At 53.9% G+C, this 27760-nt stretch overlaps 15 protein-coding genes across 15 annotated transcripts; 10 read left to right on the top strand and 5 right to left on the bottom strand.

The window, feature by feature from the left end:
- Positions 1-387: 387 nt before the first annotated feature.
- HMPREF1541_00521 (uncharacterized protein) lies at positions 388-867 on the top strand (the record flags this gene model as incomplete). Its single annotated transcript, XM_008712827.1, has 1 exon — positions 388-867. The coding sequence occupies one exon, from the start codon at positions 388-390 to the stop codon at positions 865-867; it is 480 nt and encodes a 159-aa protein (XP_008711049.1).
- Positions 868-1663: 796 nt separating this feature from the next.
- Positions 1664-3868, bottom strand: HMPREF1541_00520 (uncharacterized protein; the record flags this gene model as incomplete). Its single annotated transcript, XM_008712826.1, has 1 exon — positions 1664-3868. One exon carries the CDS (start codon positions 3866-3868, stop codon positions 1664-1666), a length of 2205 nt encoding a protein of 734 aa, XP_008711048.1.
- A 484-nt stretch (positions 3869-4352) lies between these two features.
- Positions 4353-5960, bottom strand: HMPREF1541_00519 (uncharacterized protein; the record flags this gene model as incomplete). The annotated part of the gene is made up of 1 exon (XM_008712825.1): positions 4353-5960. One exon carries the CDS (start codon positions 5958-5960, stop codon positions 4353-4355), a length of 1608 nt encoding a protein of 535 aa, XP_008711047.1.
- A 614-nt stretch (positions 5961-6574) lies between these two features.
- Positions 6575-7082, top strand: HMPREF1541_00518 (uncharacterized protein; the record flags this gene model as incomplete). The annotated part of the gene is made up of 2 exons (XM_008712824.1): positions 6575-6765; positions 6812-7082. 2 exons carry the CDS (start codon positions 6575-6577, stop codon positions 7080-7082), a joined length of 462 nt encoding a protein of 153 aa, XP_008711046.1.
- A 1255-nt stretch (positions 7083-8337) lies between these two features.
- On the top strand, positions 8338-8898 carry HMPREF1541_00517 (uncharacterized protein; the record flags this gene model as incomplete). The annotated part of the gene is made up of 2 exons (XM_008712823.1): positions 8338-8453; positions 8502-8898. The coding sequence occupies 2 exons, from the start codon at positions 8338-8340 to the stop codon at positions 8896-8898; spliced, it is 513 nt and encodes a 170-aa protein (XP_008711045.1).
- A 125-nt stretch (positions 8899-9023) lies between these two features.
- HMPREF1541_00516 (uncharacterized protein) lies at positions 9024-10059 on the bottom strand (the record flags this gene model as incomplete). Its single annotated transcript, XM_008712822.1, has 2 exons — positions 9024-9666; positions 9836-10059. The coding sequence occupies 2 exons, from the start codon at positions 10057-10059 to the stop codon at positions 9024-9026; spliced, it is 867 nt and encodes a 288-aa protein (XP_008711044.1).
- A 643-nt stretch (positions 10060-10702) lies between these two features.
- HMPREF1541_00515 (uncharacterized protein) lies at positions 10703-11671 on the top strand (the record flags this gene model as incomplete). Its single annotated transcript, XM_008712821.1, has 1 exon — positions 10703-11671. The coding sequence occupies one exon, from the start codon at positions 10703-10705 to the stop codon at positions 11669-11671; it is 969 nt and encodes a 322-aa protein (XP_008711043.1).
- Positions 11672-11964: 293 nt separating this feature from the next.
- HMPREF1541_00514 (60S ribosomal protein L10a) lies at positions 11965-12672 on the bottom strand (the record flags this gene model as incomplete). The annotated part of the gene is made up of 2 exons (XM_008712820.1): positions 11965-12421; positions 12476-12672. 2 exons carry the CDS (start codon positions 12670-12672, stop codon positions 11965-11967), a joined length of 654 nt encoding a protein of 217 aa, XP_008711042.1.
- Positions 12673-13085: 413 nt separating this feature from the next.
- HMPREF1541_00513 (uncharacterized protein) lies at positions 13086-13769 on the top strand (the record flags this gene model as incomplete). The annotated part of the gene is made up of 2 exons (XM_008712819.1): positions 13086-13417; positions 13487-13769. 2 exons carry the CDS (start codon positions 13086-13088, stop codon positions 13767-13769), a joined length of 615 nt encoding a protein of 204 aa, XP_008711041.1.
- Positions 13770-14440: 671 nt separating this feature from the next.
- HMPREF1541_00512 (ADP-ribosylation factor) lies at positions 14441-15198 on the top strand (the record flags this gene model as incomplete). Its single annotated transcript, XM_008712818.1, has 5 exons — positions 14441-14568; positions 14623-14642; positions 14696-14940; positions 14987-15052; positions 15106-15198. The coding sequence occupies 5 exons, from the start codon at positions 14441-14443 to the stop codon at positions 15196-15198; spliced, it is 552 nt and encodes a 183-aa protein (XP_008711040.1).
- A 655-nt stretch (positions 15199-15853) lies between these two features.
- On the top strand, positions 15854-17385 carry HMPREF1541_00511 (uncharacterized protein; the record flags this gene model as incomplete). The annotated part of the gene is made up of 2 exons (XM_008712817.1): positions 15854-15985; positions 16087-17385. 2 exons carry the CDS (start codon positions 15854-15856, stop codon positions 17383-17385), a joined length of 1431 nt encoding a protein of 476 aa, XP_008711039.1.
- A 638-nt stretch (positions 17386-18023) lies between these two features.
- On the top strand, positions 18024-18776 carry HMPREF1541_00510 (uncharacterized protein; the record flags this gene model as incomplete). The annotated part of the gene is made up of 3 exons (XM_008712816.1): positions 18024-18056; positions 18134-18215; positions 18274-18776. The coding sequence occupies 3 exons, from the start codon at positions 18024-18026 to the stop codon at positions 18774-18776; spliced, it is 618 nt and encodes a 205-aa protein (XP_008711038.1).
- Positions 18777-20795: 2019 nt separating this feature from the next.
- On the top strand, positions 20796-21778 carry HMPREF1541_00509 (uncharacterized protein; the record flags this gene model as incomplete). Its single annotated transcript, XM_008712815.1, has 2 exons — positions 20796-21212; positions 21305-21778. 2 exons carry the CDS (start codon positions 20796-20798, stop codon positions 21776-21778), a joined length of 891 nt encoding a protein of 296 aa, XP_008711037.1.
- A 683-nt stretch (positions 21779-22461) lies between these two features.
- Positions 22462-23532, bottom strand: HMPREF1541_00508 (uncharacterized protein; the record flags this gene model as incomplete). The annotated part of the gene is made up of 1 exon (XM_008712814.1): positions 22462-23532. The coding sequence occupies one exon, from the start codon at positions 23530-23532 to the stop codon at positions 22462-22464; it is 1071 nt and encodes a 356-aa protein (XP_008711036.1).
- A 1414-nt stretch (positions 23533-24946) lies between these two features.
- HMPREF1541_00507 (uncharacterized protein) lies at positions 24947-27131 on the top strand (the record flags this gene model as incomplete). Its single annotated transcript, XM_008712813.1, has 2 exons — positions 24947-25293; positions 25340-27131. The coding sequence occupies 2 exons, from the start codon at positions 24947-24949 to the stop codon at positions 27129-27131; spliced, it is 2139 nt and encodes a 712-aa protein (XP_008711035.1).
- Positions 27132-27760: the final 629 nt, after the last annotated feature.

The raw sequence follows: 27760 nt of genomic DNA, 5'->3' as shown, positions 1-27760 counted from the left end.
AATCCAGGCCGTAAATTCTGGCAGACTAAGAGCACAGCATGAGAGCCCTCATGCTGAGACTCGGCGAATAAAGCCCACAGGAGAGTGGTCAACCCCTTCGAGCAAGAAATCATTATCGACAATGGGAGGCTCTTTGTCCGCAACTCAGACGTCACATGTGAGCCCTGTCTGTGGTGGTGACTGAGCGCTCAATAGCCTCACTTAGCTGTGGTATAAATATGAGTATATTGATAAACTCACCAACGTGGCCAGTAGTGCATTCAGTACCAGTCTCCCGTATACACAACAAACTGCTCTTCCGCTGCAAAGTACTCTTCCTCTTGCTCGAATCTTGCTCCAGACACTCAGATATCTTGCTGCCAACGTCGACAAGAAATTACTGTCAACATGGTGTATGCGAAGCGCCGTCCGGCTATGCCACGCAACAGCAACTTCAAACCTCGCCCCGACAGCGATGAAGACGGCCAGTCAAAGATTTGCGGCAAAGACTCGACTCGCAGCTCGACCGACAGCACAGAACTTTCCAACCTCCCTGATGCTTCCAAAAAAGCCGTGGACCAAAACAACCATACCGCTGCCATGCCTATTAACGACACCTTCCTGAAGAAAGGGCACGGCTCCGGGCACAACTGCCCTTCAAAGGATTCCGCGACCACTCACCCCTTCTGCCACCGATGCTACAAGAAACAGCACGGTGGCCACTGCCCATCTTGCAACTTCGTCGTCAGCTGGAAATACGGCTGCGGCAACCACGGCTGGAAGGGTTACGAGCTGAATGCAACGCCTCAAGAGATCCTCATAGGACCAGAATGGGATTCCGAGAATCTCGAGGCGCGGTTCGTTGAGCGTGCCCTCCCACGTGGCTAAGGCCAGTGGCGCGCACTCATGTTGTCGGGTCTGTCATCCCAGCCGGCGGCCAGGAATTCGCTTTGGATATGGAAGCTGGTCGTGGCTTTCTGGTCGATAATGGCTTGTTGAAGAGATTGGGGGCAAGACAAAGCTTCGTTCACTTCGTCTCTTTTCGGAAGGTGTTTGGTGGGATGATGTTTGGGGAATGGCGTTGTTGGGTTTGGTAGTGTGGGTGGCATTGCAGCATATGCACAATACAGCATTCGTCCTACCTTTTTTCCAACACTCAAGTGCATCTTACCTCTTGTTGGCTCCATTGACATTGCGCTCTTGTCCCAAGGTTCTGATGGTAGATGTTTGTAGGTTGTGCTGAGTACCTTCACCGCGCATCTGGTGCACACAGTATGTGCTGCGGAGCTTCTGAGATGCAGCAGTGTTGTCGGTATCCAGCGACGCCATTGACTCTGTGTAAAACGGAGGGAAGATAGACGTGGTATGAAGTGAGGTTGGGACAAAGCCGAGTGGAGTCCTGAACAAAGCTGGCTATTGGCCGCAGCGCCTTCCCACGAATCTACATGGGATGCTTCTAAGACATGAGTACCGCACGTGAAACTTCCACCCCATATAGAAGGTCTGACAGGCTGAAAAGGCAACTTCTCACGGATGTCGCTCCATTCCTTGATCATAAACATCATGGGCATGCTGTCTTAAACTTAAGCTCCACGGGACGGTGGTCGCTATCCTTGGGTACCCTCCTCCCATTGCTCAATAGTCCTGCATCGTTCCACTCATAGTCGCGAACGGCTCAAGCTGTTCACACAATGACCAAGACCTCATGATCCCTCTCGTCAAAGATGGCTCGATACTTGTGCCACAAATTGGTGGCAGCTTTTGCATCTCCGTCTTTACGCGTGTCGCGAGCTCTTGCGCCAGGCATGGTCTCAAAGATCCCAAGCCGGGAGTAGAAGCCATCTCGCAGATCCCTCAAGACAAATCCCATCGCGCCATGGCTGTCTAAGAACTCCGGTGGCTCGTAGCCGCCCTCGACCAAGACAACATCGATACTCGCCGTCGTAGGATCGTCCCAATCCGCCTCGTGTGCGTCAGGACACATTCGTATTTCCACCGCACCGTCTCCTGATAGGCTATCGAGCAGTTCCATCTCATCAAAGTCGCCCGGGCTCCTCGATTCTGCGCCATTATCTGACCTTAACCATTTCGCAGGCAGCGTCCTCGCTTCCACTACCAAGGCACCACTTTTGACAGCGCCGAAAGGAGCCTCTTCGACCTCTATCTCAGTGCTGCAGTCGACTACTTTGACCTGTATCCTGCCGCCATTTAGCTTCGCACATTGTCCATGATGCACAGCCCCACTGATAGCTGTCCAGCTCCAGCTCGGTCCTTGATACTTGGTCGGCCGCGGCAGACGTCGTTGTCTGTTTGGCATCGACCAGAACAGTGCCCATGGAAACATACTTCGCCACAGACCTGCGACGTACTGGTGTCTGAATCCGATATTATCACAGCACACTTCTGCAAGCCCAGCGATGGCTAGTGGCCGGTCAGTCGCCACACTCAAAGCTCGTTGTGTATACATCTCGACCACGTTCTCCCAAAAGTGACAGGCCTCGGGGAAAGTGAAGGAGATGCGCTGCGTGCTAGTCAATTTTCCCAACATCATCAATAAGAGCCGATGTCGAGTACGCCAAATCTTGTTCAGAGTCTCATGCTTGCGCCATCCGTCCACGTACCACTCCTTGCAAAGCCATCTCGTCTGCCCACCAGCGAAATCGAGGATACGCGGAGATAAGGCATGCTCTTGAAATGTCCAGCCACGGTCCATCAAGGCACTGTCAGACAATACCGCAGACTCACGGAATAAGGTGAGTTCTCCCATTTCGCCCGTCGAGGGTAGAATGTAGGGAAGCGAAACTGTGTGATCGGGTTCGTCAGTAGGTTTCCGGGGTCTGAGGAAGCCCTCATCGGCATAAAGCGCGCGCGTCGAGCTGATAGTCAGCGCTGCGTTCGAATAAATCTGTGGCATGAGCGCTATCTGGCGAGCTTTGTCTTCCGGGCTATCCTGTACGATGCATAGGGAGTCGATCCATATGTACGAGATGTGAAGGCGATGCGTCACCTCAATGGCGTCTTTAAGAGTGCGTGGAAGTGCTTTGATATCCATCGCTGACGTGCGCGCCAATACGTTTGAGGTCTCAGTTTGCGCGGCTTGTGGCCCGCCCCAACAGTAGGAAAGCGTGGTATATTCAACTGGCGGACCAACAGCATCCTCGCAAAGCCGGATGCGCAGGCCATCGCTCGTCTCTGAAATCTGGACGAGTCTCAGAGGCCGGAACTCGGTCTTGAAGTGTTGACAGAGGTCGTGTCCGTGCCGGCATTCAGCCAACCAGCTTCGTATGAGCTTAAAGCTCTCGTCGGAAGCTGGGTTTATGACAATGGGCCTGGTGGTATTGAATATCCCTGCCGGATCCTGCTCAGTAGTGAAACAAGCATAGCTCAGATTTTCTCGGTACTGCTTGTTTGCCCATTTCGTCCAAAGGCGTGTTGAGGAGACGACATAGATTGCGCTCAAACTGTCAACATCAAACTCCCCGCCTTGCCCGCCATATGAGTATGCAAAACAAGTCAGATCCTCATCAGTGTCGTCCTCAAATGAGCTGTCGTTTCGGTCTAGCTGGGCAACAATTGTCTCACAAAGCGGGCACTTCTCCTCCGCACCCTTCCTGACGTGTGCATAGTTGACATGCTTGAAGTACACGATCTTCGGCGAGATCATGCCAGCGTTCTCTGTTCGAGGGCCAGACACATCGATGACGAAAGCTTGACAATAGGAGCACTTGTGTGGCTTGAGCTGGACTCGGAGCTCGTCGTCCTCGGCGGCCTCTTCGTGGCGCCGGCGTGCCGCTAGCTGTCGCTCTTCATTGATTGATCGGTCGGCGCGCGCGACGCCTTCATCAATTGCGCGCTGATAGTGAGTCTGTTCCTTGGCTAAGGCGTCCATGCTTTTACGGGATCCCGCTGGATCGAGAGATATTCTGCAGTCAGTTCCGGAGACTCCTACCTATACAGCAAACCAATGACTTGCGAGATGTCGTGCAATTGCGGCAGGCAACCAACCATACTGGGGCCTGTGCGAAACAGTGGACGCCTCGTATGGTGTGGGGGCCGAACTTTGCCATGCTCAAGAGCACGCCTCTCGCCTGCTTGCGAGAGATAAGATGCTCACTTGCGAGTCAGGTCAATTCCAACGTAGGCGAATGCTGCAGTAGTATTGGCAGAAGAAGATTCTTTAGCCAACGGGAAAGACTCAACAACACAGCAAGCGAACGTTGTAGTTGAGGAAAACTTGAGTGGGGCTGCAATGATTGCCTTCCATTGGTGGTACGTCCTCTCAGCCCTTGACCTTCTATATGGACATTGTACTGTACCAGTCCCAGGCTGATCTGAGCTACTGGTCTTGACAGACCTTAGTTAACCCCGAATTATCAGCTTCCTTGGAGACCATCGACATCTGATAGCTGGTCGTAACTACCTGAAAGGCACACAGATTCACTCGAGCCTCCATCCTCCTCTGCAGTCTCCTCGAACGTGCCATCGCATCCCAACCCCTCTGGAACATCCCAGCCCTTTTTCCAAGCTTCGGCAAATGCATTTCGTATGATGGCATTCTTCGCCCCTTCTTCTCCCTTTTCGAAGTCCCGGCAATGATGATCGAGCTCGAATGGAACCTTCGCTATCTCCATCAGCTTCGCAACAACGCACTGCTGGCCATAACGATCTCCGATAGCTTGGTCGATTGCCCATACAACATGTGCCAGGTTCGTCATTCGAGGATCGTAGCTCTCACAGTGGCGCATGGCGTCGGTGAAAGCACCACTGTAATGTGTTCGGTAGCCCACGAGCTGCTCCGGAGACATCTCCTCGTTATCGTCCGTCCCGGGATCGTATTCGTAATTCACTGGATTCCAATCTGCGCACAGAAAGATGGGCGTCCTGGCGTAACCAATGACACTCGTTTCGGTGCCGACCATGTCCCAATCGATGAAGCTAGTTACCTTTCCTGCCTCGTTGACATAGATGTTCTGCCAGTTCGAATCTGGCTTGGTCAGATAGAAGCATTTGTCTTCTATCAAGCGTGGTGGCATGGTTTCGAGCGCAGTCTTGAGAATGGAAAGGCATGCGTCCCGCTCGCTACCAGGTCTCGCCTGAGCTGCGATGTCCTCGTCGAATGCAGCCATTACCGAATCATACGGGCCGTAAGTCGTTGTTTCTCGCCAATGAGTCATCTCTAGTCCACCACGGACGACATCTTGTAGGTCGTTCCCCTTGAGCGCAATGTATGGGCCAACGCCGGACACGTCACCAGCTGAATCGAATGTAAGCATGCCTCTCATGTCGAAAGAGAGCTTGTGAAGCTGTGCCATGTAGCCAGCTATTTCGGACAGGGTCGAAAGGCGTCGATCCTCTGGCATCTCATCCCATGCGAGACACAAGGACCCACCTTCTGCACCTGAGATGATGGCAAAAGGCACCCCAGCTAGATCTGGGGAAGTCGTCCAGAAGATAACCTCTGGCAACGGGATTGTGGTATGAGATCGGACATACCGCATAGTCTGATATTCAGAGTTCATCTTCTGGATGTCCAGCTGCCCGAAACGAGTGCCATGGCCAGGGATACGAACGAACCAGCTGGTCCCGTCCTTCCACTGAATCCGATAGGCAAGGTTGTATGAGCCGTACACATATGTAAAGTGGGTGTAGGAGACATCCAGCATCTCTTCGAGGCTCAAGGGCCGCGAGCTGGCCTTCTGTGATCGATCAATGCGAAGCTTCACGGCCACTTGGTTGAGCCTGGAGGTGTTCATCTGCTGCATAACATCCTTGAACGCGGCCTTGTCGTCTCGGACGTCAAAATTTGCTGTACTTTGTCCACCCTCAGAACTTCCGTGGACGGGGGTCATATGTTCCTCGTCAGCGTGGGCTTCGCTGCTGTTCCCTTGTAGCTCATTCGTATCATCAGGTGCCGAGGTATCATTCGACTCATTGATCTGATTCGACCCGATGTCGACCGCAGATCGGTAATGATTATACATGAGAACGCCAATGACAGCAGCACCAGCCAGAACTCATCCGCCATGGCGATGGAGCAGTTTGAGACCCCACATTGCTTAGCGATAGGACTCTGTCGTGGTTCCTAACCAAATTTCGTGCGAGAAGACTCGGATTAGGGAGGGTGCAGTTGACATATGTGTCGTGAGGCTTTTATGAAAGTCGTGGCTTCATGTAGAAGCGTAGATTGCTGAGACAAACGGTGTGTTTGGAGGCCAAAGAATAAATAGTTTGCGAGACTTTTGTAGTTGTTTGGCCGTTTGCTGGACGTGTCACCACAAGGGCTGGTGATGTGATATAAATCGCTTGCGCCTGGTAGGTGAAAGCCCCCTGCCCTCGGGCCGTGACTGCGCACTATATAGCCTATTTATATTACCAAGGCGGTTGCTGTGGAAAACCGCAGCGGCAGTGGATGCGTTCAAGATATTCACCATGAGCTGCCTCTTGTGCCCCAAGTTTCCATCGCTCTTCCTCCATCCACCATTCTGGCGCCTGTTGAGATTTTCGTTCCGTCATTTCGAATACCTACTACTCTACCACGTGCCCAAGCGTAGGAAGAAGCACCATACAAATCGAACAGCGCACTTCATCTCTCAAGATGCCGCAAGATGAGAGACGTGGCCCATACATGTCGAGAAGCCTTTTGAAGGAGCTCGACAGTGAGCGTGAGCGTGAGAAGAAGCAAGAAGAGGCTCGCGAGGAGCAGGAGCAAATGGAACAGAGAAACAAGGAGGAGATGGATGGTAACAACCTCATACCAGTGACTCTTGAGCGTGGTCATCACCATTGGTATGTGATCGTAGCTCCCCGGTATCTTCTTGGCTTACCATTTTAGTCCTTTCAAAGACGCTGCAACCACCCACGTGCTCGAGCCTCGCTGTGTCGACCGAAAGCACATGGGAGTGTGCCCAGTCTGCCGGAAGTTGGTCTCGTCCAAGTATGGTTGCAAGAAACACGGTCTCCGAGGCGACGACCAACTGTATGAGAACATCAAATTCGCGTTTGTCGACCCGGAACATCCAGCAAAGGACGCGCCGACCGCCCCAAAGGTGAGGAAGAATCCCAACAAGACAACATTGAGGCTTCAGGGAAGGACGAAGTTCTAGGAAGCTAACAACGACGCCGATGTCTGTCGACCATCGTTCTCATCTGATATGTGGGTTGATGAGCGGGTTTCTGGAGTGGGTAGAGAGTACTCACTGTCATGCATATGTTGCTGCCATGGTTGGTCGCGCTAACAACTCTTGGGATGGGCATTGGGATGGGTAAGGAAGGGCTTGCCTCTCATTGTTCGACCGCGGGCATAGATTGTATGACTCTGGGCTAGAGTGGAGCCACTGGTCGGCGCAACATGATCAGACCGCTCTGTACTCATTATCCTTGCTTTTCGCTTCTGCTGTTGCCTTTTTCAACCGCGTGCTGTGATCATAGCTTCCAGCAGCATCGCCTCCGTGGATACGACTGCGACTTCCTGCTGTAGAAGTAGAAAGTTATGCTGACACTCGTTGGTCAGGATCGAATGACACTGAGCAGAGGTGGGAATGAGCAAGAGCTGAGGTCAAGACTACGGAAGGGGCGTGACGCCTGAACCCGGACAGGGGTTTGAATCATGGTGATCGTGTCTCGAGCAGTTCCGGTCCAGCTTACATACACCAAGGCATTGCCTAGTACATCCACTTGGGTGCCGCCCTGTGAGAGAGTGATCGGAGGAAAAGGGGGAATACGAGGCGCAAGGCTGGCGGCGTTCGGACCCCACTCGGGCTTTGCCGAAGCTAATGACCCCTGCCGAACAACAATCCGAACTTGAACTTTCTCTCCCCAGCCCTTCACTCGGTGGTCCTTCGACTGAAAAGACAGCATCACGGTGATATGTCAACCTCGCATATGTCAGGTCGGAGCAATGATGTTATCGTCTCGTGCGTGCACAGATGCAAGCATGTCTCACCTGTATGCTGGCGCAACCAGCCCAGTTCCAAAGAAAACACCGTCTCGCGGACCAGTCAAACTAATTTCCTTCCCCAGAGGCGGCTGACAAACTAGCCACCTTTGATCAATCCCCATCTTCGCCATATTCCGCTATTGGTCAGGAGTAACATCAAGCACTCGCTTCACAACAAAGTGATCGAGCTATACCCCTTCAAGACCCGCAGGTCCTCTAAAAAGAGACCACGAGAGAGTCCGTTTCGAAAGCCGGGGTCCGTAGGCGCGTCGGCGCCTCTATTTCATAAAGTTCCCGTCGCAATGCTCATCCGTCCCTTCTCGCCAGAGCGTGCTGTCGACCTTGGTGCTGTCCCTGTTCTCGTTCAATCCGCATTTCGTTCTTAGTCTCTCGTTCAAGACCTTGATACATCTGACTACATAATGAAGTATACCGGCGTGATTGCAGCTTTCGCTGCCGTGGCTGCTGCCCAATCTGTCACCTCCACCGGAAGCTCCAGCACACCCACTGGCTCCAGCAGCTCGTGTGATGCTCAAAAGTATGTCTTCGCATCTTCCCACACGCAGTCAGCTAACCTTCGATTCAGCATTTTGGATGCCTGCAAGGCCACTATCCAGGGCCAGATCAACACCTGCAAGGCCAACGACTACAGCTGCTTGTGCGAGAACTATGGCAACCTCCTAACGTGCTACAACAACTGCCCCAACGACATCGGCGTGGGGACCGTCCAGCAACAGCGCGACCAGAACTGCAATGCCGCGTCCGTCTATGGCACCACCACGAGTTACGGCACTGCCTCGTCGACTGCATCTTCCGCTTCTGCTACTGGCTCCGATTCCGAGACCGCAGCCCACAGCGGCTTTGCCTCCGCAACCGAGTCCGATGGCGCCCAGTCCACCAACTCCGACAGCGGAGCCGCCGCTCTCCAGATTGGTGCCAATCTGCTCTTCGCTGCTGGTACTGCTGCATACCTCTTCTTGTGAGAGGTGGAACATGGTTTTGGCGCATAATGGATAGGTCCGGTCGAGGAAAAAGCGAGGAGTACTTCCAGGCCATTGTCGAGCACATATTTCGACCATGAATGTATAGTAATAATACTCTTGAGGTATCACTTCTTGCTCCGCTTCGAGCGTCGTGTGCCCTCGTCTGGTGTCGATTCTTGTGCAGCACCCACCTTTGGTGCAGTACGTTTGTTGTGTGCTTTTGACGATCCTGTCACATGACTCTTATCAGGCTGAATCTTTTCATCAAGCTGTTTTGACGCGTTTTTCAGGCCGGTGTCCTTCTCAGTTTTCCCTTCCCTTGTCAGAGGTCCCAAGTGGTTTTCAGGTACGAGATCGATGTGTTGCAAAACAAAACTGGCTTTCTCAAGGGCCACCATATCGACGCCTTTCCCAGCCCTTTCCCGGACCTCCCAGCACTTACGAAACAGCATCTCGTACTCCTTTCGATCGTACTTGAGTTTGCCGCCCGCCTTCTCCGGAAATAACCAGGCCCACAATTCATCCTGGAAGAAAGGTATCCTAGGACTGTAGACAGCGAGAACGAGAGACGCTGTAGCTGGACCAACACCCGAGAGCTTGGAAATGGTGTTCATTGCGGAGAGTGTAACGTCCAGGGCCTGGGACATTGTTGGGTTGGAGGGCATGGAGGCTAGAGATTTGGCCGTCGCCTCTGTCGCCTCCAGAACAGCTTTGCCGTCGTTTTTGCGGATCATAGCAGGGAGAAAAGGGCGAGAGGGGCCGTGCGTGCTGTATAAGGGGGGTCAGTGCCTCTTTCAAGCACTGTAGTATCGCGTGACCTTGCGCATTTCCACCTCAGATCAAGGACACAGCAACGGCGACAACAGCAGCATGATTTTGGTACCTTGGTCGACGCATCGAAAAATTCGTTAAGGAACAATAAAATCTTGTGACTTACATCTTCCACTGGACGAGCCTCTCTAGCTCTGTGATACTCAAGGGCCTTTTACCAGCCAAGTCCTTGGGCAGCTGCTCATAACGCCACGTGTCGCGCTCCATGGCACCAGCTCGCTTCTTAACATCCTTAATCCTCTGCTCGTAGGCTTTCGTAATGACTTCTGTGTAGATTTGAATGCAGTGCTTCAGCAGCTGCTCATCTATCTCGTCCGGTGCAGAAGTCATAGCGGCTGACACCACGATACGTGCTGCTCAAGATCCAGAGAATCAAATGAGACCTAGGGCTTCGCCACGAACGCAAACGACTTGCAGTAATGAGCTCTAAGCAAAGTAGGACGTTCATATAGCTACCGGTGTCTAGATCGCTGCGTGGCGAGGCTGTATCGCAGCCTTGCGGTTCGAGCTGCTCCGCGGACGAAACTTTGGAATGAAGACGCCATTAATTCCTCCTAGTCGACTGAATGTAGCACCATTGTACACGCTGATCAGCATGGCTGGTCTACTACCGAGCCGAGCAGCCTTCATCTGCAGGTCCTGCCAATTCGCGCAGCTTGCAAAGCCCTCGTCACGATCATTGTCGGTCCTGGCGAACACTCGAACCCGTGCCCAGCAACCCAGTAGAAGGACGCTGCGGCAGAAAAGGGGAGGGCTACTGTATACGCAGCTACGAAGAGCATCGACTGTTGTGTTGGATGAGTCTGCCACGTCACATCGAGACCGATCACGCCAACAAGCATTTCAGTCCTCCGATCCAGTACAGACGTTGGCTGCAATCCGCCATGATGTGGCCCATATCATCAATAGAAAGTCCCTACCATCTGACACAGAGATACGCGAACTGCTCGGACGCATCCACAGCTTCGCCAACATGCTAGTGTTCGGCGATCAAGACCATCGTGGCAGCAGTGTAGAAGATTCTGACATCGAAACCATCGCCCGGTCGACATCCTCGCCCGAGCCTGATACCTCCTCCGCCGTGCTCGACGATCTATCTGAGGAGAGCAGCAGCAGCAGCACACCACAGAAAGCAATAAAGGCCTCCCGCCACTCTACCATGTCTGTGGCCTTTCGTGCCGAATCCGCCTCGACGCTCTGCGAGCTCCTCTACTATCTCGTGCGTGACCCCAAAGTCAAGATCAGCTCTTCGATCCTCCGCGTCTACACGCACACACAATGCCTGCTCGGCAAGCCTGAGTACCTCCCCGAGATCTTCGATCTCTACGCACACAAACCCATCCCCTCCGCGTCAGGATCTACCATCACCTACAAGGCTGCGCGACCCTGGCGCCTCGCAGCGGCCATACCCCTGGACCTCGCGGCCGCAGCGCTCGCGGCCGCAATCCGCAAGCGCGACATGGGTCTGGCCATCGCCATCACCGACACCACCGTCGCGACGACGGCGTACCAGACCCAGCGCTTTCTCCAGCATGCGGCCCCCAAACTGGGCCTGATGACCATGATTCCCTTCACGGCATACACGGCCTCCTCGTGGGTGTCTACCTACCAGAACACCTTCGAGCCGGAAATGGCGCAGATGATGGCCATCGCGGGCGCGACGGCGTACATTGGCACGTTTGGCAGCATTGCGTTCGTGGCGGTCACGACGTGGAGCGATCACCATGATCGCGTGCACTGGGAGGTGGGCAAGTCGCTGTACAAGCGCTGGCTGATGGAGGATGAGAGGGCGTTCTTGGACAAGGTGGCCCAGGCTTGGGGTTTTGAGGAGAAGATACGGAGAGGGGAGGAGCAAGGAGAGGAATGGGAGGCGTTGAGGGATACGGTGGGGTTGAGAGGCATGGTGCTTGATAAGACCGAGTTCCTACAGGGCATGTCGTAGTTCTCCCTTTGACGGACTGGGAACGCGTGCTACGCATGTGCAACTAGTGGCCCTGAATGGCAGTACTACGACACTACAAAGATGGTTTCCAGATTCATGAATATGTCATTGGCGTGCTATCTGAATCCGCTGTGGTTCATCATGTTTCGTACCTTCACGAAGCGAGGATCGCATCATGACAGATGGCGTACCCATAACTTTCTCGAGCACCGCACGAACGAGCATGAGCCATCGACTCAAGCGAATGAGCCGGCGGCGAGCCGTTCCACGGCACCCCAAACTGTGCCCCAGGCTTAGTACAGACGCTTGGGCGGGCTCATGGTGGCCTTGATGACCAGCGAGCCCACGTTCTGCCAGCCCTTCTTGAGCAGCGAGACCAGGTAGTTGATGGCCAACATGATGTTGGAGATGAGCTCGTCCTCGCCCATTTCGACGTTGCCGACCGCGACACCCAGGCACAGCACCTTCTTGAGCTGGAACTTGATGGTGCTCTTGACTTCGGTGGCCTTGGCCGCCAGGTCTTCGGCGTGCGAGATCGGGGTGGGGAACTTGCCGGCCTTGGACAGACCGGGACCCAAGAGACGGGGGATCTGCTTGATCAGGGTCTCGGAGGCGATGAAGGCGTCGTACTTGTTGGCGAGCTTCTTGATGAGCTTCTTGTTCTTGTTCAGCTTCTTCAGATCGTCCGCGGACATGGCGTCGATGCCGTGGTGCTTGGCGCGGTCGATGTCGTGCTGGTCACCGAGAACGCTGGAGTATGTTAGTTGGCGTTTGAATGCGGGGTGATGAGTGGTCGTTGCTTACCAGATGGCCATGCCTGGGCGAGGGACGGAGGGCAGCTTGATGGTGCCGGAGAAACGCTTGTCACGCTGAGGGTCATAGTTCTTCAGGCCGATCTGGAGTTCGACGGTCTCGAGGAAGTTGCGCTTCTTGGTGTTCTGCGAGTAGTCGAGCAATTCCTTGACATTGCCGCGGACGCCGGCGACTGTGATTTTCGACATGGCGATGACAGTCTTCCAGAAGAATTAATTAGATTCTTATGGTGAGGCACTGCGCGTGAATGTGGTTTGGAGAGGGATCGTTGCGACGGCGGCGAGAAATGGAGATAAATTTCGGCGGCACACTGCGGCTTGGCAATTGCTTGGCAATTTCGGGCCTACTCACCTCCCGAATCTTTGAGGATTCACTGACATACTATGGCTTTTGCCCCATTTCATCTAATGTCGTGATAAAGCCCTGGATGGTGTTGAGTCACTTGGGATCCACAAGTTGACTTTGTCTCTATCTGGGTGCCGCCATTGTCATGGCTGCTGCTATTGAATAAGACTCCATGAGTCATCTTTAGTGGTGGTACAAATATATTCGGAAAATCCCCGCTACGAAACGAAACTGACATGTTCTACACTTTACCAGGATGCCACATCTATCTGTGCACGTGGTTCCCAGAGATATCAAGGACGATTCAGAATGGGAACAGTATTCGCTACAACAGAAACAAATAAGGCTGCGAAGCCTTCAACATGATTCAGCGTCCTTTACATCTCGCTACGAATCAGAGGCAAATGAACCGATGAGCTTCTGGGTCAACCGCTTGAAAAATCCGAAAGCTTGGACGGTCATCATGGTTCAAAGCGGACAGGAGTTGCCACCAGACGAAGGAGTGCTTTTGCGCGAAGATGTTGAATGGGTAGGTTTCTGCGTCATGATAGATGGCCGAGACGCCTCAGAGGTACCAGAAAATAGCCAGTCTTTGGTCGATGATCGACATTTCTGATTCATGCAGAGCATGCTTGAGCGAGAAAAGGTCAACACGAGCATCTACCGTGGGAATTGGTACATGGCTGCTGTTTGGCTGAGCCCAAAGCTACGGGGACAAGGAGCAGGGCAAAGGCTTGTACGGTTTGGTGTCGATTTGGTGAAGAACCTGAATGCCAACGATGGTTCTCCACCAGGGCACTGTACTACCGATGTAGTGCACGGCAACAACAACGCCCTTGAGTTGTACAAGAATATCGGCTTTCAGGTGGTCAACGCCGATGCGACCATGGAGAAAGAAGGTCGGGTGTATAGGAGCACTGAGCTCAAGTTGCCTCTCTAAAAGTAGTGTGCCACAGGCCATGCGCAGGATAGGGTAACTGTACACGAAACTTGGTGACCTCTCCGTATTCTTCAGCTGAATCTCCATGTAAAGATCAGTCGTTGACAAGGCATACATTAGCAATAACTTATGGCCTGCATCAATTGTACCGCGAGGTCCCACTGTTTATTGAATTCATTCTGGCATGCCAGACCGACAAAGGGTGTTGGGCCATGACTTGGCATGTGGCTGATTTAGGATTAGCGGGGTCTCTGAGAGACAGAGCCCTGGATTGTCGCTCAAGTTTGGGCCTGCACCTGAGGGTTATTGTGGCCTTACCACTTCATCGCATCGTGAGACTCTCTCTTCCCCATATTACTACCTGAACCCATTCGCTCGCGCCATCTCTGTGCCTGGCGCCCCTTGAATACCTCCGGTAAGCTCAACAATCTCTCTGCCTGGTCAAGCCCCCCAGTCGCCGAAGTTCGAGGACAAAGTGGCCACACATGTGCATGCAGCCTTCGACGGTGTGGGAGACCCTATAAATGGACTGCGCATCACACAACCGCTTCCGATGTTCATCTACAGCCTGCTCTATCCGCTTATCTCACTGCATCCTCGATCCGCTTGACTAATCGCGAATAACTCCAGACCGCCTTCCTCTCTAAGACTACATCCGTCAGATCGCAATCATGGGTCTCACATTCTCGAAACTTTTCGATAGACTATGGGGAAAGAAGGAGATGAGAATCTTGATGGTCGGTCTTGATGCTGCCGGAAAGACCACCATTCTCTACAAGCTCAAGCTGGGTGAAATTGTGTATGTTGGGAACCAGCCTATCTAGCCGATTGACTCCGCGCTAATGCTATCCAGCACTACTATTCCTACTATCGGTACGAAAGATCTGATATGACTCTTGCTGGCGGGGATACTGACCGTGAGCCAGGTTTCAACGTCGAGACTGTCGAGTACAAGAACATTCAGTTCACCGTGTGGGATGTTGGTGGACAGGACAAGATTCGTCCCTTGTGGCGACACTACTTCCAGAACACCCAGGGTATCATCTTCGTGGTCGACTCCAACGACAGAGATCGTATTGTCGAGGCTCGTGAGGAACTGCAGCGCATGCTGAACGAGGATGAGCTCCGTGACGCCCTCCTCCTGGTCTTTGCCAACAAACAGGATCTACCCGTACGGAAATACTCTTTTCCACAAAGCTCCAGCTAACGATTGCCAGAACGCCATGAATGCCGCCGAAATTACTGACAAGCTTGGTCTTCACAGCCTCCGCCAGCGTGCTTGGGTTAGTCACCTCGGTCCCTGCTATGTGCTGTAACCACAGGCTAATCAGCTTAGTACATTCAATCTACCTGCGCTACCTCTGGTGATGGTCTCTATGAAGGTCTCGAGTGGCTCAGCAACTCGCTGCGCAAGGCTGGTCACAACTGAGCTCCACGAGTACCAGAAGGAGCAGATTTCGAAGCAATGCATGCAGCGAAATAGTCCCAGTTCTCAACGACCCATTATATTTCGTCTAGACAATCGCGAGTATGCAGCGGATGGCCTGCGCACGCGCCGCTGCAGCCAGCTCCAATCAATGTGAACTAGTCCTGCATAGGGAGAGACTGTCAACGTTTTCTGGGTTGTCAAATGGTCACAAAGTTGGGGAGTTATTTCATAGTATGCAACAGTGCTGGCACCTGGCTTCGGCTTCGGCTCCGGGCGGCGTCTTGCAGACAAATGAGAGGTTGCCTGCAGTAACAACGATAGAATCTTGATGCTCGAAAAGTCATGTAGTAACGCAAGATCCGACGTTTTCTACGTGCTGAAGCCGTTTGATACGCGGGTGTTTGCCTGAAGCCTGATGTGGAGATGCCATGGCCAGCTCAGCCGCATGACGAGTGCGGCTAAACGACATGCGACTCACCTCTTTGCCAGCCATTCGACGTAGTCCATAATAACTGTCCAGGGGGCCTACGCTGTATCTGTCACTCGTTGGTAGCGACTTCCCATTCTCTTAGATCCCTCGAAGTGCTTCGTCAAGGCGAACAGCCCGTACAGCAACACTACAGCGAACTTCGATTCACGATCCTCCTCACTGACCATGCCGGTTCCTCCTCCACCGCCGCCACCACCTCCCCCTCCAGGAGGGATGGGAGGGCCTCCTCCGCCTCCTCCAATGCCCGGAGGGTCAAGCCTTCCTGCCGCGCCGCCGAAAGCCGTCGCAAAAGATAGAGTATGTCACACCTTGGATGCAAGCAGCCGCGACCTGAACAGCGCATCTGTTCAGTCTCCACCTAACTCATGACGCACATACTGATCGCCTTAATCAACTAGGGTGCCCTACTAAGCGATATTTCGAAGGGCAGAAAGCTGAAAGCGACGGTCACGAACGACCGATCCGCGCCTATAGTCGACAAGAAAGCGGGTGGAGGCGGCCCACCCGTTGGCGGTGCGCCCCCAGTACCTGGCATGAAAGCCCCCACGAGTCTTGCACCTCCTGTGCCAGGTGGCGGAAACCGAGCAAGGAGTAACAGCGACCAAGGTACAGGAGGTGGCGACGGCGGCGCTATGATTGGCGGTGCGCCGCAACTTGGAGGGTTGTTCGCCGGAGGCATGCCCAAATTGAAGCGAACAAGCGGTGGTATCGACACCGGTGCAGACGCACATTCCGATTCTGAGGCATCGAGGCCTTCTGCCCCACGATTACCTACGAATAGAGCACCGCCTGTACCAGGCGGACCCCCACCACTTCCAGGAAGCCAGGCTCCGCCCAGACCATCTGCTGCTCCTCCAATACCGGGGGCTAATGCGTCTAGCCCAAGTCCTCTCACCAGCTTCAAGAAACCTCCTCCTAGACCTAGCTCAAAACCATCATCTATCGCAAATCTTGCAGCGGGAAAAACACCTCCACCTCCGCCAGCATCGAGGAAAGTCAGCGGATTACCGTTTGCCCCAGCGCCGCCGCTGCCGCCAACTTCAACAAGTCCCGCACCGCCGGCTCCTCCGCCGCCTCTGCCAACTTCAGCGAGTCCAGCACCTCCATCAGCGCCCCCTCCTCCACCAAGCTCTGCTAGTCCAGTACCCCCAGCACCTCCACCGCCACCTCCCCCTCCAAGCGCAGCACCAGTGCCCGCGGCAGCACCACCACCGCCTCCTCCGCCACCAGCATCAGCTCCTTCGGCAGCTCCTCCACCGCCACCGCCACCGCCGACAAGTCTGCCGGTTCGAGAGCCTTCCGCACGTTCTACTCCTCCACCGCCACCACCGGCCGCTCCCCCCGCGCCAGGGGCGTCTATGGCTATGAGAGCGGCCGCGAGCGCCATGGGTCGACCATCATCAGCTTCCCTGAGTGCAGGCTCCCACTTGGATGCCCCTCCTTCGCCACAATCACCATCAGCATCATCCTTTGCCTTGAACAGAGGTTCGGTAAATGCCAGCTCCTACACACTAACAAATGGCAATTCGTCAGGCCTTTCACGACCCGGCTCGGGTATCCAGCCAGTTCAAGACACTAGATGGAAGTTTCAAGCAGATAACCAACTTCCACCGCCTCGACAGTACACAGGTGTGCCGAAAAGGTACCGTGCAGGGAGAGGAACTAGCGTTCCCTTGGACGTGTCCAATCTGGGATAAGTGTGAGGTTTCTATTGTATGTACTTATCTACTTATCTACAGGCTTTCAGCGATGGTTGAGAAAATACCTCGGCAAATCAGACTATGTTTGAGTCTGCGCTGTTGGATCAAGGCTGGGAGAGAGAGAGAGAGACTGACGACTGTGGCACAGAATGAAAGGGGCTCGACAATCAACGCCTTGACAGAAGTCCAGAAGGAAGTACGGAATCAAAGTGTTCACATCGGCCACATTTGGGAGCATTTCGCACCAGTGGTGATGGAATCAAGTTGGCAAGTCCGGAGTTGAGGTTGGGTATACCCCTGTGATCAAGGTGCTGCGGCTGTCTGGCTGCCGAGCAACAGTGGTGTGTTCTAAATGACTACCATCAATGGCAGCTCAATTTCAAATCAGTGAAGAATTACGCAGGCTCCAACCCTTCTAGCGCTGGCAGAAACGACAAGTGTCATCTGTCTTCACTTGTTTGCAATACACCGCCCTCGCTGACAACCCTTCGAAACATTTAAACAGCTGCCATCTTCGCACAACCCCCTCTCTTCCACCTCACCCTCAACCTCAGCCACCGTCTTTCGCAACCCAACGTCCTGCATTCCTCGTAACACACTTGCCTTGCTATAGTCATTCTCAATCCTCCGTCACAATGCCCAAATGGACTCCCGAAGTCGACGCCAAGGTTCGTTGTCCTCCCATCATGCCCTCATTCCAACATGATCTTAGGGAACACTCTACTAACACTATGCTTCACCACAGCTCCTGCTTGCCGTTGTCAAGACCAGCGAAACCAAGTTCGATATGAACGCCATCGCCGCTCTCTTGTCCTTTGATGGTGAAGGTAATACTTGCCCTGGCACCTTCTCACTGGATACTGTTTTCTAACCACCTTGCTTCAGCATGCACGGTCAAGGCTCTGACCCATCGCTTCGCCAAATTGAAGCAGGATGCTAAGGATACATGGCCAGACGACAGTGCCGTTCAAGCTACTCAAGCTGCCGCCAGTCAGCCCAAGCCTCCGAAGACCCCCAAGACTCCGAAGACTCCCAATAAGCGCAAGTCTGCTACCGCCGACGACGATGCCGAGGCCAATGACGATGCCGCTGCTACCAATGGCTCTGCTTCCAAGAAGCGTAAGCCTCCTCCCAAGAAGGACACCAAAGTTCCCGTCAAGGAGGAAGAGACTGACGACAAGGCTGCCACTGCTACCCCGAACAAGAAGGGCAAAGGCCGCGGTAGACCCAAGAAGTCGGCCGCCAAGGTCGATGCATCGGAGGAAGGCAATGGCGAGGATAAGTCCGTCAAATCCGAGGAGTCTGACGAGTCTGAGGGTGTCAAGAACGACGATGCTGCTGAGGATAATGGCGAGGCTGAAGCCGGCAAGGGTGAGAAGACTGCTTGAGGTTCCCAAGTCGACTCTAAGCGAAACGCACGGAAGCGATACAGTCAGAGACCAAGGCGAACAACGGCTGCATGAGGTTTTGGTCTGGAAGTACACATGAGATTGAACTATCATGTTCGGGGTGCACGAAAAGATGGCTTGAGCATTACTCAGGATACGAAAAGGTATCATTCAAGCTAGACAAATCGCTGAGGCACAATCCTCCGGGTAACGTACCGGTAGATACAGGTAGGGGCGAAGCTACCTGCAAATTCGGAGACGTTCACAGTCAATCATGTTCGCTGGTAGCATCGTTGCACAAACCCGAGCCAGTGGAGGTGCCGCATAGCACGCCTCGGGAACCACGCTCTCTCAAGTACAGTGGTATTCAACTCGGCTGATCATGCTCAGGCATAACATTGTCGACACACCATAGAGCGACATCATCGTAGACGCGCATATCAATATCTCACGACAAAAGCAATTTTATCTTCAACAAGAAGGATTGTACCACCTCCTCCACGGCAACCACCACGGGGTCAAGCAGCAGCCATATGTGAATTGGGAAAAAGTCGATGGAAAGTTTCGTCTCAGGAGCCGGGAACGATGGACAATTCATGGCAATTCAGGTCAAATCCTGAACCGTAAGAAGAACAACCCATAGCAAGTCGCACGGTGGCGAAGCTCCTTTAAGTGTTAGAAATTAACACCTCTACTGATGATGAAGAAGAGAAGAAGAGTTGGCGGGCGCAGGAAAGATTTTTGTACAATACGGCTGGCGCGCAAAGTGGAGCATTCGCAGCTTGGCAGGGCTGGGCTTGAACGAGGCTGAGATTCTCGGGGACAAGTTTGCGCGACCCGACCATCGTTATCGTTGGCGGCATCGCATGGTCTCTTTGTCGAGTTTGACGACTTCTTTTCTGAGTTGACTTGACTTGTCTCGTGCTATTAGTTGTCCGATGGATACCATCGTTCTTCGTCAATTCCCAAGTCTCGCTATGCATGTCCTCTCGGGGTCCATTAAGTCCGTTTCGGTTGTCTCCTGGGCCTTTTCCCAAGCGCGAGACGAAGCCGAAAAGGGATAGCAGCGCGAGCATCTCTATTTGTCGCACAAGCGTGGTCAATTCGCGACCTTTTCATTGCGGGACGCTTCTAGACGATCTTCGCAGACAAATCCTGTGCCGCCTTCCCCATCGTTGAGCAGCGTCCCGGCCGCGTGGCTTAGCTACCGAGAGCGAGGCTGCGCGGGCGGCCTGACAGATCACCCATTAACAGGGCCAATGGTTACACAAAGATCACCTGCGCTCGGGTGACAGTCTTGGATCTTGCCTAGGCGCAGGAAGTTACGGTTTTCTCGACTCGGACCGTGTCTCAACATCTCACCTCTGTCGGATCGCTAAGCGGAATCGGCGTCTGCCATCATCTTCGCCATCAGCAATCGGAGGAACTACGCTCTCTGGCTCAGGCATGTCCACATGCACAAAACAGCTGAGGTAAGCCATACGGTACCTCGCTATGCAACGCCCACAACCTTGTTCTTGACTAGCTCTCGACCGGTGATAGTCGCAGGCCGAGTCCTTTTGCGTGGAATAAGGTTCACTCTGTACAGTACTGTGTCGGCAGCTCGTTCAGCCAGTGGAGCTGACGTGCACTAATTACAACTACGGCATGGGTCATAGCAACCACGGACCACTTCGCACTCGCTGCCATGTGCATCAGGATCGACAGCAGCAAAATAGCATCCATTCCTGCCGTGAACATTGGATGGCTGACCTTCCACCATTGGCTGATGGTCCAGCGTCCGCCTTAGGCTCCCTGTCTTGTCGGTGGCTGAAAGCTTCTAGAGGCGCATATCGCTTTCAGTTGGCGAGCGGGCTCCCAAGGTATGATGCAAGCTGCCTCCTAGCAAGTATGAACCTGGACTGCCATATAACCGTAAGGCAACGTGTTTTTGTGAAGTCTTTCTCTGCACAAAACCCCCAGCTGTCCTGGTGCTCCGATCGGTCGAGTCACTCATGCTCCCGATCCGTCCTACTCAACATGGCTGCCTTTGTACCACCTGCCCTGCGTTCCTCTCCTCCATCCCCTCCTAGCACCTCGAAAGCTTCCCCCAACCTCACGCCTGATAGCTCCATGGCTCCAGCCGCAACGAATGGAATCATCACCCCTCCACCAGAACCCTCCACCACTCCCATCTCAACGGTAGAACTCTGCATTGCTCATTACAATGAGGATCTGTCTTGGTTGTCACCATTTTCCGCCAACTGCTCGATATACTCGAAAGGCAAACAACCAGCAGAGACATCCATATACGCAAGGTTCAAACACCTGCCAAACATCGGTCGCGAGACACATACCTATCTTACGCACATAACCCAGAACTACGACTCGTTGGCGCACGTAACTCTGTTCCTACAAGGCAACATCCACGACATCAATCAAGGCACACCCGCCCACGTAAGTGCCGTCCCCCCTTATCTTTCCTGCTCAGACTCAACTCCTCCCATCGTATCCCCACAATCCCACCTAACGCACCTCTCCCCCCACAGACCGACCTCACCCTCGCCGAACTGGTCTCCGCCGCCCTCCGACTCTCCCCCGGCGCCGTCCTCCCCGTCGGCGTCTCCGCCACCTTCTCCGACTTCGACGGCATCCAGTACAAGCACGACTGGATCCGGCGACGCGGCCACGCCCTCACACGCGCCAAGCTCACGCCCCGCGACTTCTGGTCCTGGATGTTCGCCGGCACCGCGGACGAAAAGGTGCCGATGACCGAGGTGCGCTTTGTGCAAGGGGCGTGCTATGCGGTGACCAAGGAGGCGGTGCATCGGCGCCCCAGGGAGTGGTGGGGCAGGCTGCTGAGGTATTTTGAAGAGTTGGCGGAGACGAACCCGGAGGAGGGGCATTATATGGAGAGGATGTGGTATGCGATTTTCGCGCCGGATGTGGCTGTTGTGGTGCAGCGGCGGGAGGGGGAAGGGAATGGTGGGAGAGGAGGGGACCGAGACGGTGCGAGCGAGTAGAAGAGAGGCGCCGCTTGGGCGCGGGAAGGCAGACGAGGATGGGGGAAGCTGCTCAGAATTTGACGATGTCGAAAATCGTGCATGCTGTCCGTGGCGTCTAGTGCTTCCCGCCCCGTGGCAGCCTGTGTGCACACGCTACCTTGTGGCGTTGTTGGGCGGTCCGGCAGGTTGCGGTGCCACTGACTTCGTTGTGCTAGAAGATCTCTGCTGAAGTCACCAGCTACCGGTTCTCAGGCCTTGTTGGGAGTAGGGCGTTGATTGGACTGGGGTGATATTGTAGACCTGCGATGCCAAGGATACCACCCATGAGCAGATCGACACATAGATAGACAGAACTACATGAATAGCGGAAACGTCGAATAGGATTTATTGTCTTCTAATCTTTGGGCTTAGCATTAAAAGAAGCTCTATCAATGCTCGCTATCATGGCTTCATGTCATGCTCTCTCTCTCTTTTACTGCTTCGCCACTCATCGCAACCCATCAGTCAGGCACATGGCTTGCTGTTACTATCTCTGCTCTTCAATGCTGAGGCGATCTCTTCCTGCATGAGATACGATCTTGGCCGGTATCTTCGATGACCTCGTTGCGAATTGGAGCGCATTCTTCTCTTGCACAGCACGGCCCCTCGTTCCCATCATTCATTGTCAACATCTAATGGCCTCGATTGATATTTCCGGCCGCTTACGCTCGACCCGCGCGTCCGATCTGTATTCGCTCACCGGTCTCTCGATCGCCCTGCTTTAGCACTGGCCAGCCGGTCATCCCGTCCCCTTTCTTTGCCACATTTAGCTCCAGCTTGGTGCCCATCACTTTACTCGAGCTCTTCTCCGGGTCGATCTCGGCCCAGAAGACCACTCGTTGCTTGAAGCGCTTGTTGTCGGCCGTTGGCAGATCCAGGTCCACATACCCGTTCTCGCCCCCGGCCCCAAACACGACCTTGGCGTCTTCCTTCCTGATCTTCTTCAGGAAAAACGACACTATGACGGACGTTGCGGTCTGGTAGTAGTCCGTCCTGACCTCTTCCACCTTCTCCTCTCCCGCTGCCCCATCGGAACCTTGCTGCGCCTTCTTCTCCGCCTCTCTCGCCTTCTCCCTCTTGCCGACAAAGCAATGCCCCTCTCTTTCTTTACAGCCCTTGATCCGCATGAATTCGTCGAATTCCAGCACCCTCCGTTTGCAACACGTGTACCCCTTGCTGCCCTCATGAAAGACCGGTACACCAGGATGAAACACGCATTTCTCCTCGCTCCTCACCCTCTTCCCGCCGGCGAATCGCTCACCACACGCCTTTCGCTTACATGACGCATTTTGTGGGATCTCGTCCGTCTCCTCATCGCTATCCTCCTCCAGAGCTGGCTGCGGCGTGCTACTCCGCGGCGTCCCGATCGGCTGGGCTTGCGCCTGCGCGACACTGGCTGCCAGACTCTCCTTGGCTCTTTCACTCAGCGGCTTGACTTTACGGACTTCCTCCTCCTTCGGTAGCACCTCGTCTGGTTGCCCGATCTTGCTGGTGTCCGAGAACTCAACCTTGGGTCCGTCGTCAACGGCCGAGTGTTGGCCGGTTGTGCAGGGTGGGATTTCGAGGAATTCATCGAAGGTCAGGACGCGCGGTTTGCAGCACTTCCAGCCCTTCTGGCCTTCGTGGAACTCGGGAGGGCCGGGGTGGTAGATGCAGGGTGGGTCGGAGGGGTCAGTGAACTTTTTGCCGCAGCCCTTGTGGACGCATTTCTGGGGCTGGGCTGCTGTTGCCATATTGACGAAGTTAAGACCAGTAAGACGTGTAGTGAGTGTCTAGGCCTGGCAAGAGGCCTTTGTGAACAGCTAGTGGACAAGCCAAGTTCGGCGAGACTGAGGGCGAGGGCGAGGACGGAGGAATTGGGCTCGTTCTCGGTATCGGACAATGTGGTGCAATAGTGTCTGTGACTTCTGAGGCAGAACTATCGCAGTCAACTGCAGCGAGACAGCTCGTGAGAATCGAAGCAATGTTTGCAGCGAGTGGGTAGTGGGGTGCAAATCATTTCGCGAAACTTCCACCACCGTTGACGTAGGGTGGCTGACGAGGCTGGAGCGGAGCCTCGTGCGGCCAGTGACCCCTCCGTGCTCTCCCACCACTGTACCCAATACTTTGTGGTGCTACTCAATCCTGATGGGTGTCCTAACAGCGTTCATCACAACTCCGGGCGACAGTCACCTGTAATCTGCAAGACGCCGTAAAATAGCACCATCTACGATACGGTCGTACACGCCTTCTTGCGGTACTCCAAGTTCCATATGCTGTGTACCTGCATAATGGCAAGGCATGGCGGAGCAGTCGAGAGTAGTTTTGGACGCGTTCAGCCGTCTTCGTGTCCATGTACGAGACCCGTGTTACGACACTCGAGGAACTGCTTCACGTCTGCAGTGCTGTATGCTACATTAGCACATCGACAGGAAATCAGGGCAACACTGTCTTCGTGTATACAATTGATGGCCGATGATTGTTTACTGGCCTCGCGCCTGACGGACGACAGACGCCCGCAGGCATCGCGGCTCCGTGGATCATTGACATTACAGCGCGATGATTACGGTGGATAATGTTCCAAAAGCGTCCGCGCAGTGGATTCGTGGTCTGATCGTCCAGGGGAAGAATGGGTACTCGATCGGCGTATGGATTCCACTGCTAGTGAGTCTGTGTCATGCTGGCAAGTCGTCACGGCAAAGAGATTGGCTTGATCCTTGTGCGCCTTGGACCTGGATCTATGCTGTGCGAGTATACAAGAACTATAGCAGAGAAATGAGCGTGGCATCGCTTCGGCAGGAACACGCGGCTGAAGCCGAAGCCACTGCACGCGTTGATGGAGCCCCACATCCCCCCGAATTGGGGCAACATATCCCAGGAATGCTATGACTCGTCATCTTTGAGTTTCTTGCGAAGAATTTTTGCCAGCCGGGTCGTCTCTATGTTTCACCCGTATTGCAGGGCTGCTAAAATCAGCACAAGCAAAGTTCACCTTTGTCATAAGAATCCATTTTCGGTATACAGCTCTCGCGGCGTTCCGGAATGTGGGCAGTCTGGGCGACTGCATCCTTATGGGCAAATGGGTTTTAACAGAGCCCATCGGCACCAGCAATGCCCCGTTCTCATGCACTTTCGGCTACCAGCTCACCATCCAGTCTTGCCGCCCTGATGTCGAGAGAACACCTGTCTCATCATTACGAAGAACTAAAATCTGATTCAGATGGCCCTGGCCCGGAGGTAGCATATGAACAACCAAGCTCACCGACTGTGCACAAGCATGGAAGTGATATTGAAGCTGGTCTGCTGAAGCAGAAAGAGAACGGCAGTCAAAACACCTCCGGATTGAACAGAGCACTGCAGTCATTGAGGTGGAAGCGGCAACCTACAATTCACGGACAGGACGCCGCGGAGAAGACGGACACCACCCAGAAACTTCCAGAGTATACCGAAGAGGCCAGGAAATTGGTCCGGTCGTTCACGCAGAGAAACTTCGGCTCGGAGCAAGCCCAAGCTAGGTAAGTTATGAAGTCGGTCTGATTTGTTGGTATCTAATGTATACAGGTCTGGCACTGAAACACCTGCCTTGGACAAGTACGTTCATGATCTCGATTACGTTCCCGCGCCAGAGCAATACAAACCGAGCATTTTTGGAGCACTCTTGACCTCGAAGCTCAACTCGCTCGATGAAGCGCCACCCTCACGGGACTATTACTCTTCATACGAGCCGAAGCACACGCGCGCAAGGTCTCACGACAGACTCTCCTCCGGCACAGCAACTCCGACTCGCAAGATTCATTGGTACGATAAGTCACAAAGTAACTCTGTGACGAATCTGCTCGCTCAATCAGCCCTGTCTTCAACTAGCACCGGTGTCCCTGCAACACTTCGTGCACTACCCCGACCTCAGATACCGAGACCGAAGTCGACGGCTAGCATCGATACTAATGACGAGATCGTCGCTGAGGTTTCCGACATCATTGCCCGGCGCAAGTACCTGACGAAGCTATGTGCTGCTCTGATGAAATATGGCGCTCCAACCCACAGACTGGAAGAGTACCTTGCAGCATCAGCTCGCTCACTAGCCATCGACGCCGACTTTGTTTACGTCCCCGGCGCAATGATCTGTACGTTCATCGACCACACAATCTATGCAAACAATGTTGAGATCGTGCGAAGAAATGCCGGTCTAGACTTCGGCCGGCTCAAGGACGTGTTCAACGTGTACAAATGCGTCATTCACAAGAAGTTCACTGCTCAGGAAGCGATTCTTGAAATTGACAACATTCAGACCCGGCCAGATCGCCACAACCAGTATTTCCGGATCCTCATGTTCGGCCTGGCATCGGTGGTGGTCGGGCCATTTTCCTTTAACGTTCGCCCTATCGACTTCGGGCCTATATTCCTAATGAGCGGCATCCTTGGATTCCTTCAGATCAAAGTTGTACCAAGATCAGAGCAATTCTCGAACGTCTTCGAGGTTTTTGCTTGCGTGTTGATCGCATTTGCCTCGAGGGCATTGGGTTCCATCAAGGGCAGCGACGGGACCTACATCTTCTGCTTCTCTGGCATGGCTCAAAGCAGCATAGCCATGATCCTTCCTGGCTTCATGGTGCTGAACTCAGCACTAGAGTTGCAGAGCAAGAACATGGTCTCCGGGTCCGTGAGAATGGTCTATTCGATCATCTATGTTTTGTTCCTCGGTTTCGGACTCCTCGTTGGCACCACCATCTTTGGTCTGATCAAGCGAGATGCCGTCGACGAAGTCAGCTGTTCGGTGCCCGACTGGTTCGCACCCGCTGCTAACTACAAGCTGCTGTATACCCGTTTCATCTGGGCACCACTCTTCGCATGTTGCCTTGCCAAGGTCTACAACGCCAAATGGAAGCAATTGCCAGTAATGGCACTGATTGCAGTTGCCGGGCACCAAGCCAACTTCTGGATCTCGACCCAGTTGTCCAGCAATCTACAGGTTGCTAACGCAATTGGTGCGTTCGTCATTGGCTGTTTAGCCAACCTCTATTCGCGCCTTTTCCACGGCCTAGCCGCTGCTGCCATGCTGCCAGCGATCTACTGTCAGGTGCCAGGAGGCCTCGCTGCTTCAGGCTCGCTGGTAGCAGGCATCGACTCTGCCAATCAGATTTTTGGGAACAGCTCCTCTGTCAGCATCATCAACAACGGAACGCAGGGCTTCGTCGCGGCCCAGCAAGACCCCAATAGCGTATACGGAGGGACCATATTCAACATCGGCTATGGTATGGTCCAAGTTTCCATCGGCATTTCCGTTGGCTTGTACCTGAGTGCGCTCGTCATCTACCCTCTCGGCAAGCGGCGAAGCGGGCTCTTCAGCTTCTAAAATCTGTTGTTTCTCGCCACAACACCACGAGGCTACCTACCGGCCCTCATATCGATTTTTAATACAACGTTCAATAACGCGATCAACGACCCTGCTTCAAAGTGCGATTGCTTCAAGACCGCGACCGCGACCGCTTGCGAGACACACCGATCCTGGACCCCCATGAGCGCCTAGACGATTATTCCATTGCGGCATAAACTCTGGACCTATGCATCAACCTCCCATGCAACTTTCCAGTCAACAAAGGCGACAACAGCTTGGCCTACGCAGCAACCCCTCCCTTGCGACCATCACATGGCACAACCACCACATGCGACAATAGACTAGAGTGCCACGAAAGAGCCCGACTACACACGAGTGCATACGGTAAGTGTAGACAGACTGAGCTCGACGCGCAGTGATCAGTAAGTCCAGAGATGCTCTCTGCTCTTGAGCCACGTTTCATTTGTGTCTTTGTCTTGTTTTATCACATCGAGAAGTCCGCTTTCCGCTGCCCGTGACCCGCGCACTGGCCTATCTAGCAGCACCCCATTCTTCATTTCCTCCTTGGTTCCTCTGTCGTGAATAATTAACAGATCGAACCCAAAAAAGTGAGCAAACAATGCTGCTGGCCGTGGTTGGCAATTTCG

This window comes from Cyphellophora europaea (assembly GCF_000365145.1).
Source record: "Cyphellophora europaea CBS 101466 unplaced genomic scaffold supercont1.1, whole genome shotgun sequence".
NCBI classification, from domain to species: Eukaryota; Fungi; Ascomycota; class Eurotiomycetes; order Chaetothyriales; family Cyphellophoraceae; genus Cyphellophora; species Cyphellophora europaea.
This window is presented reverse-complemented; position numbering and strand designations above follow the sequence as displayed.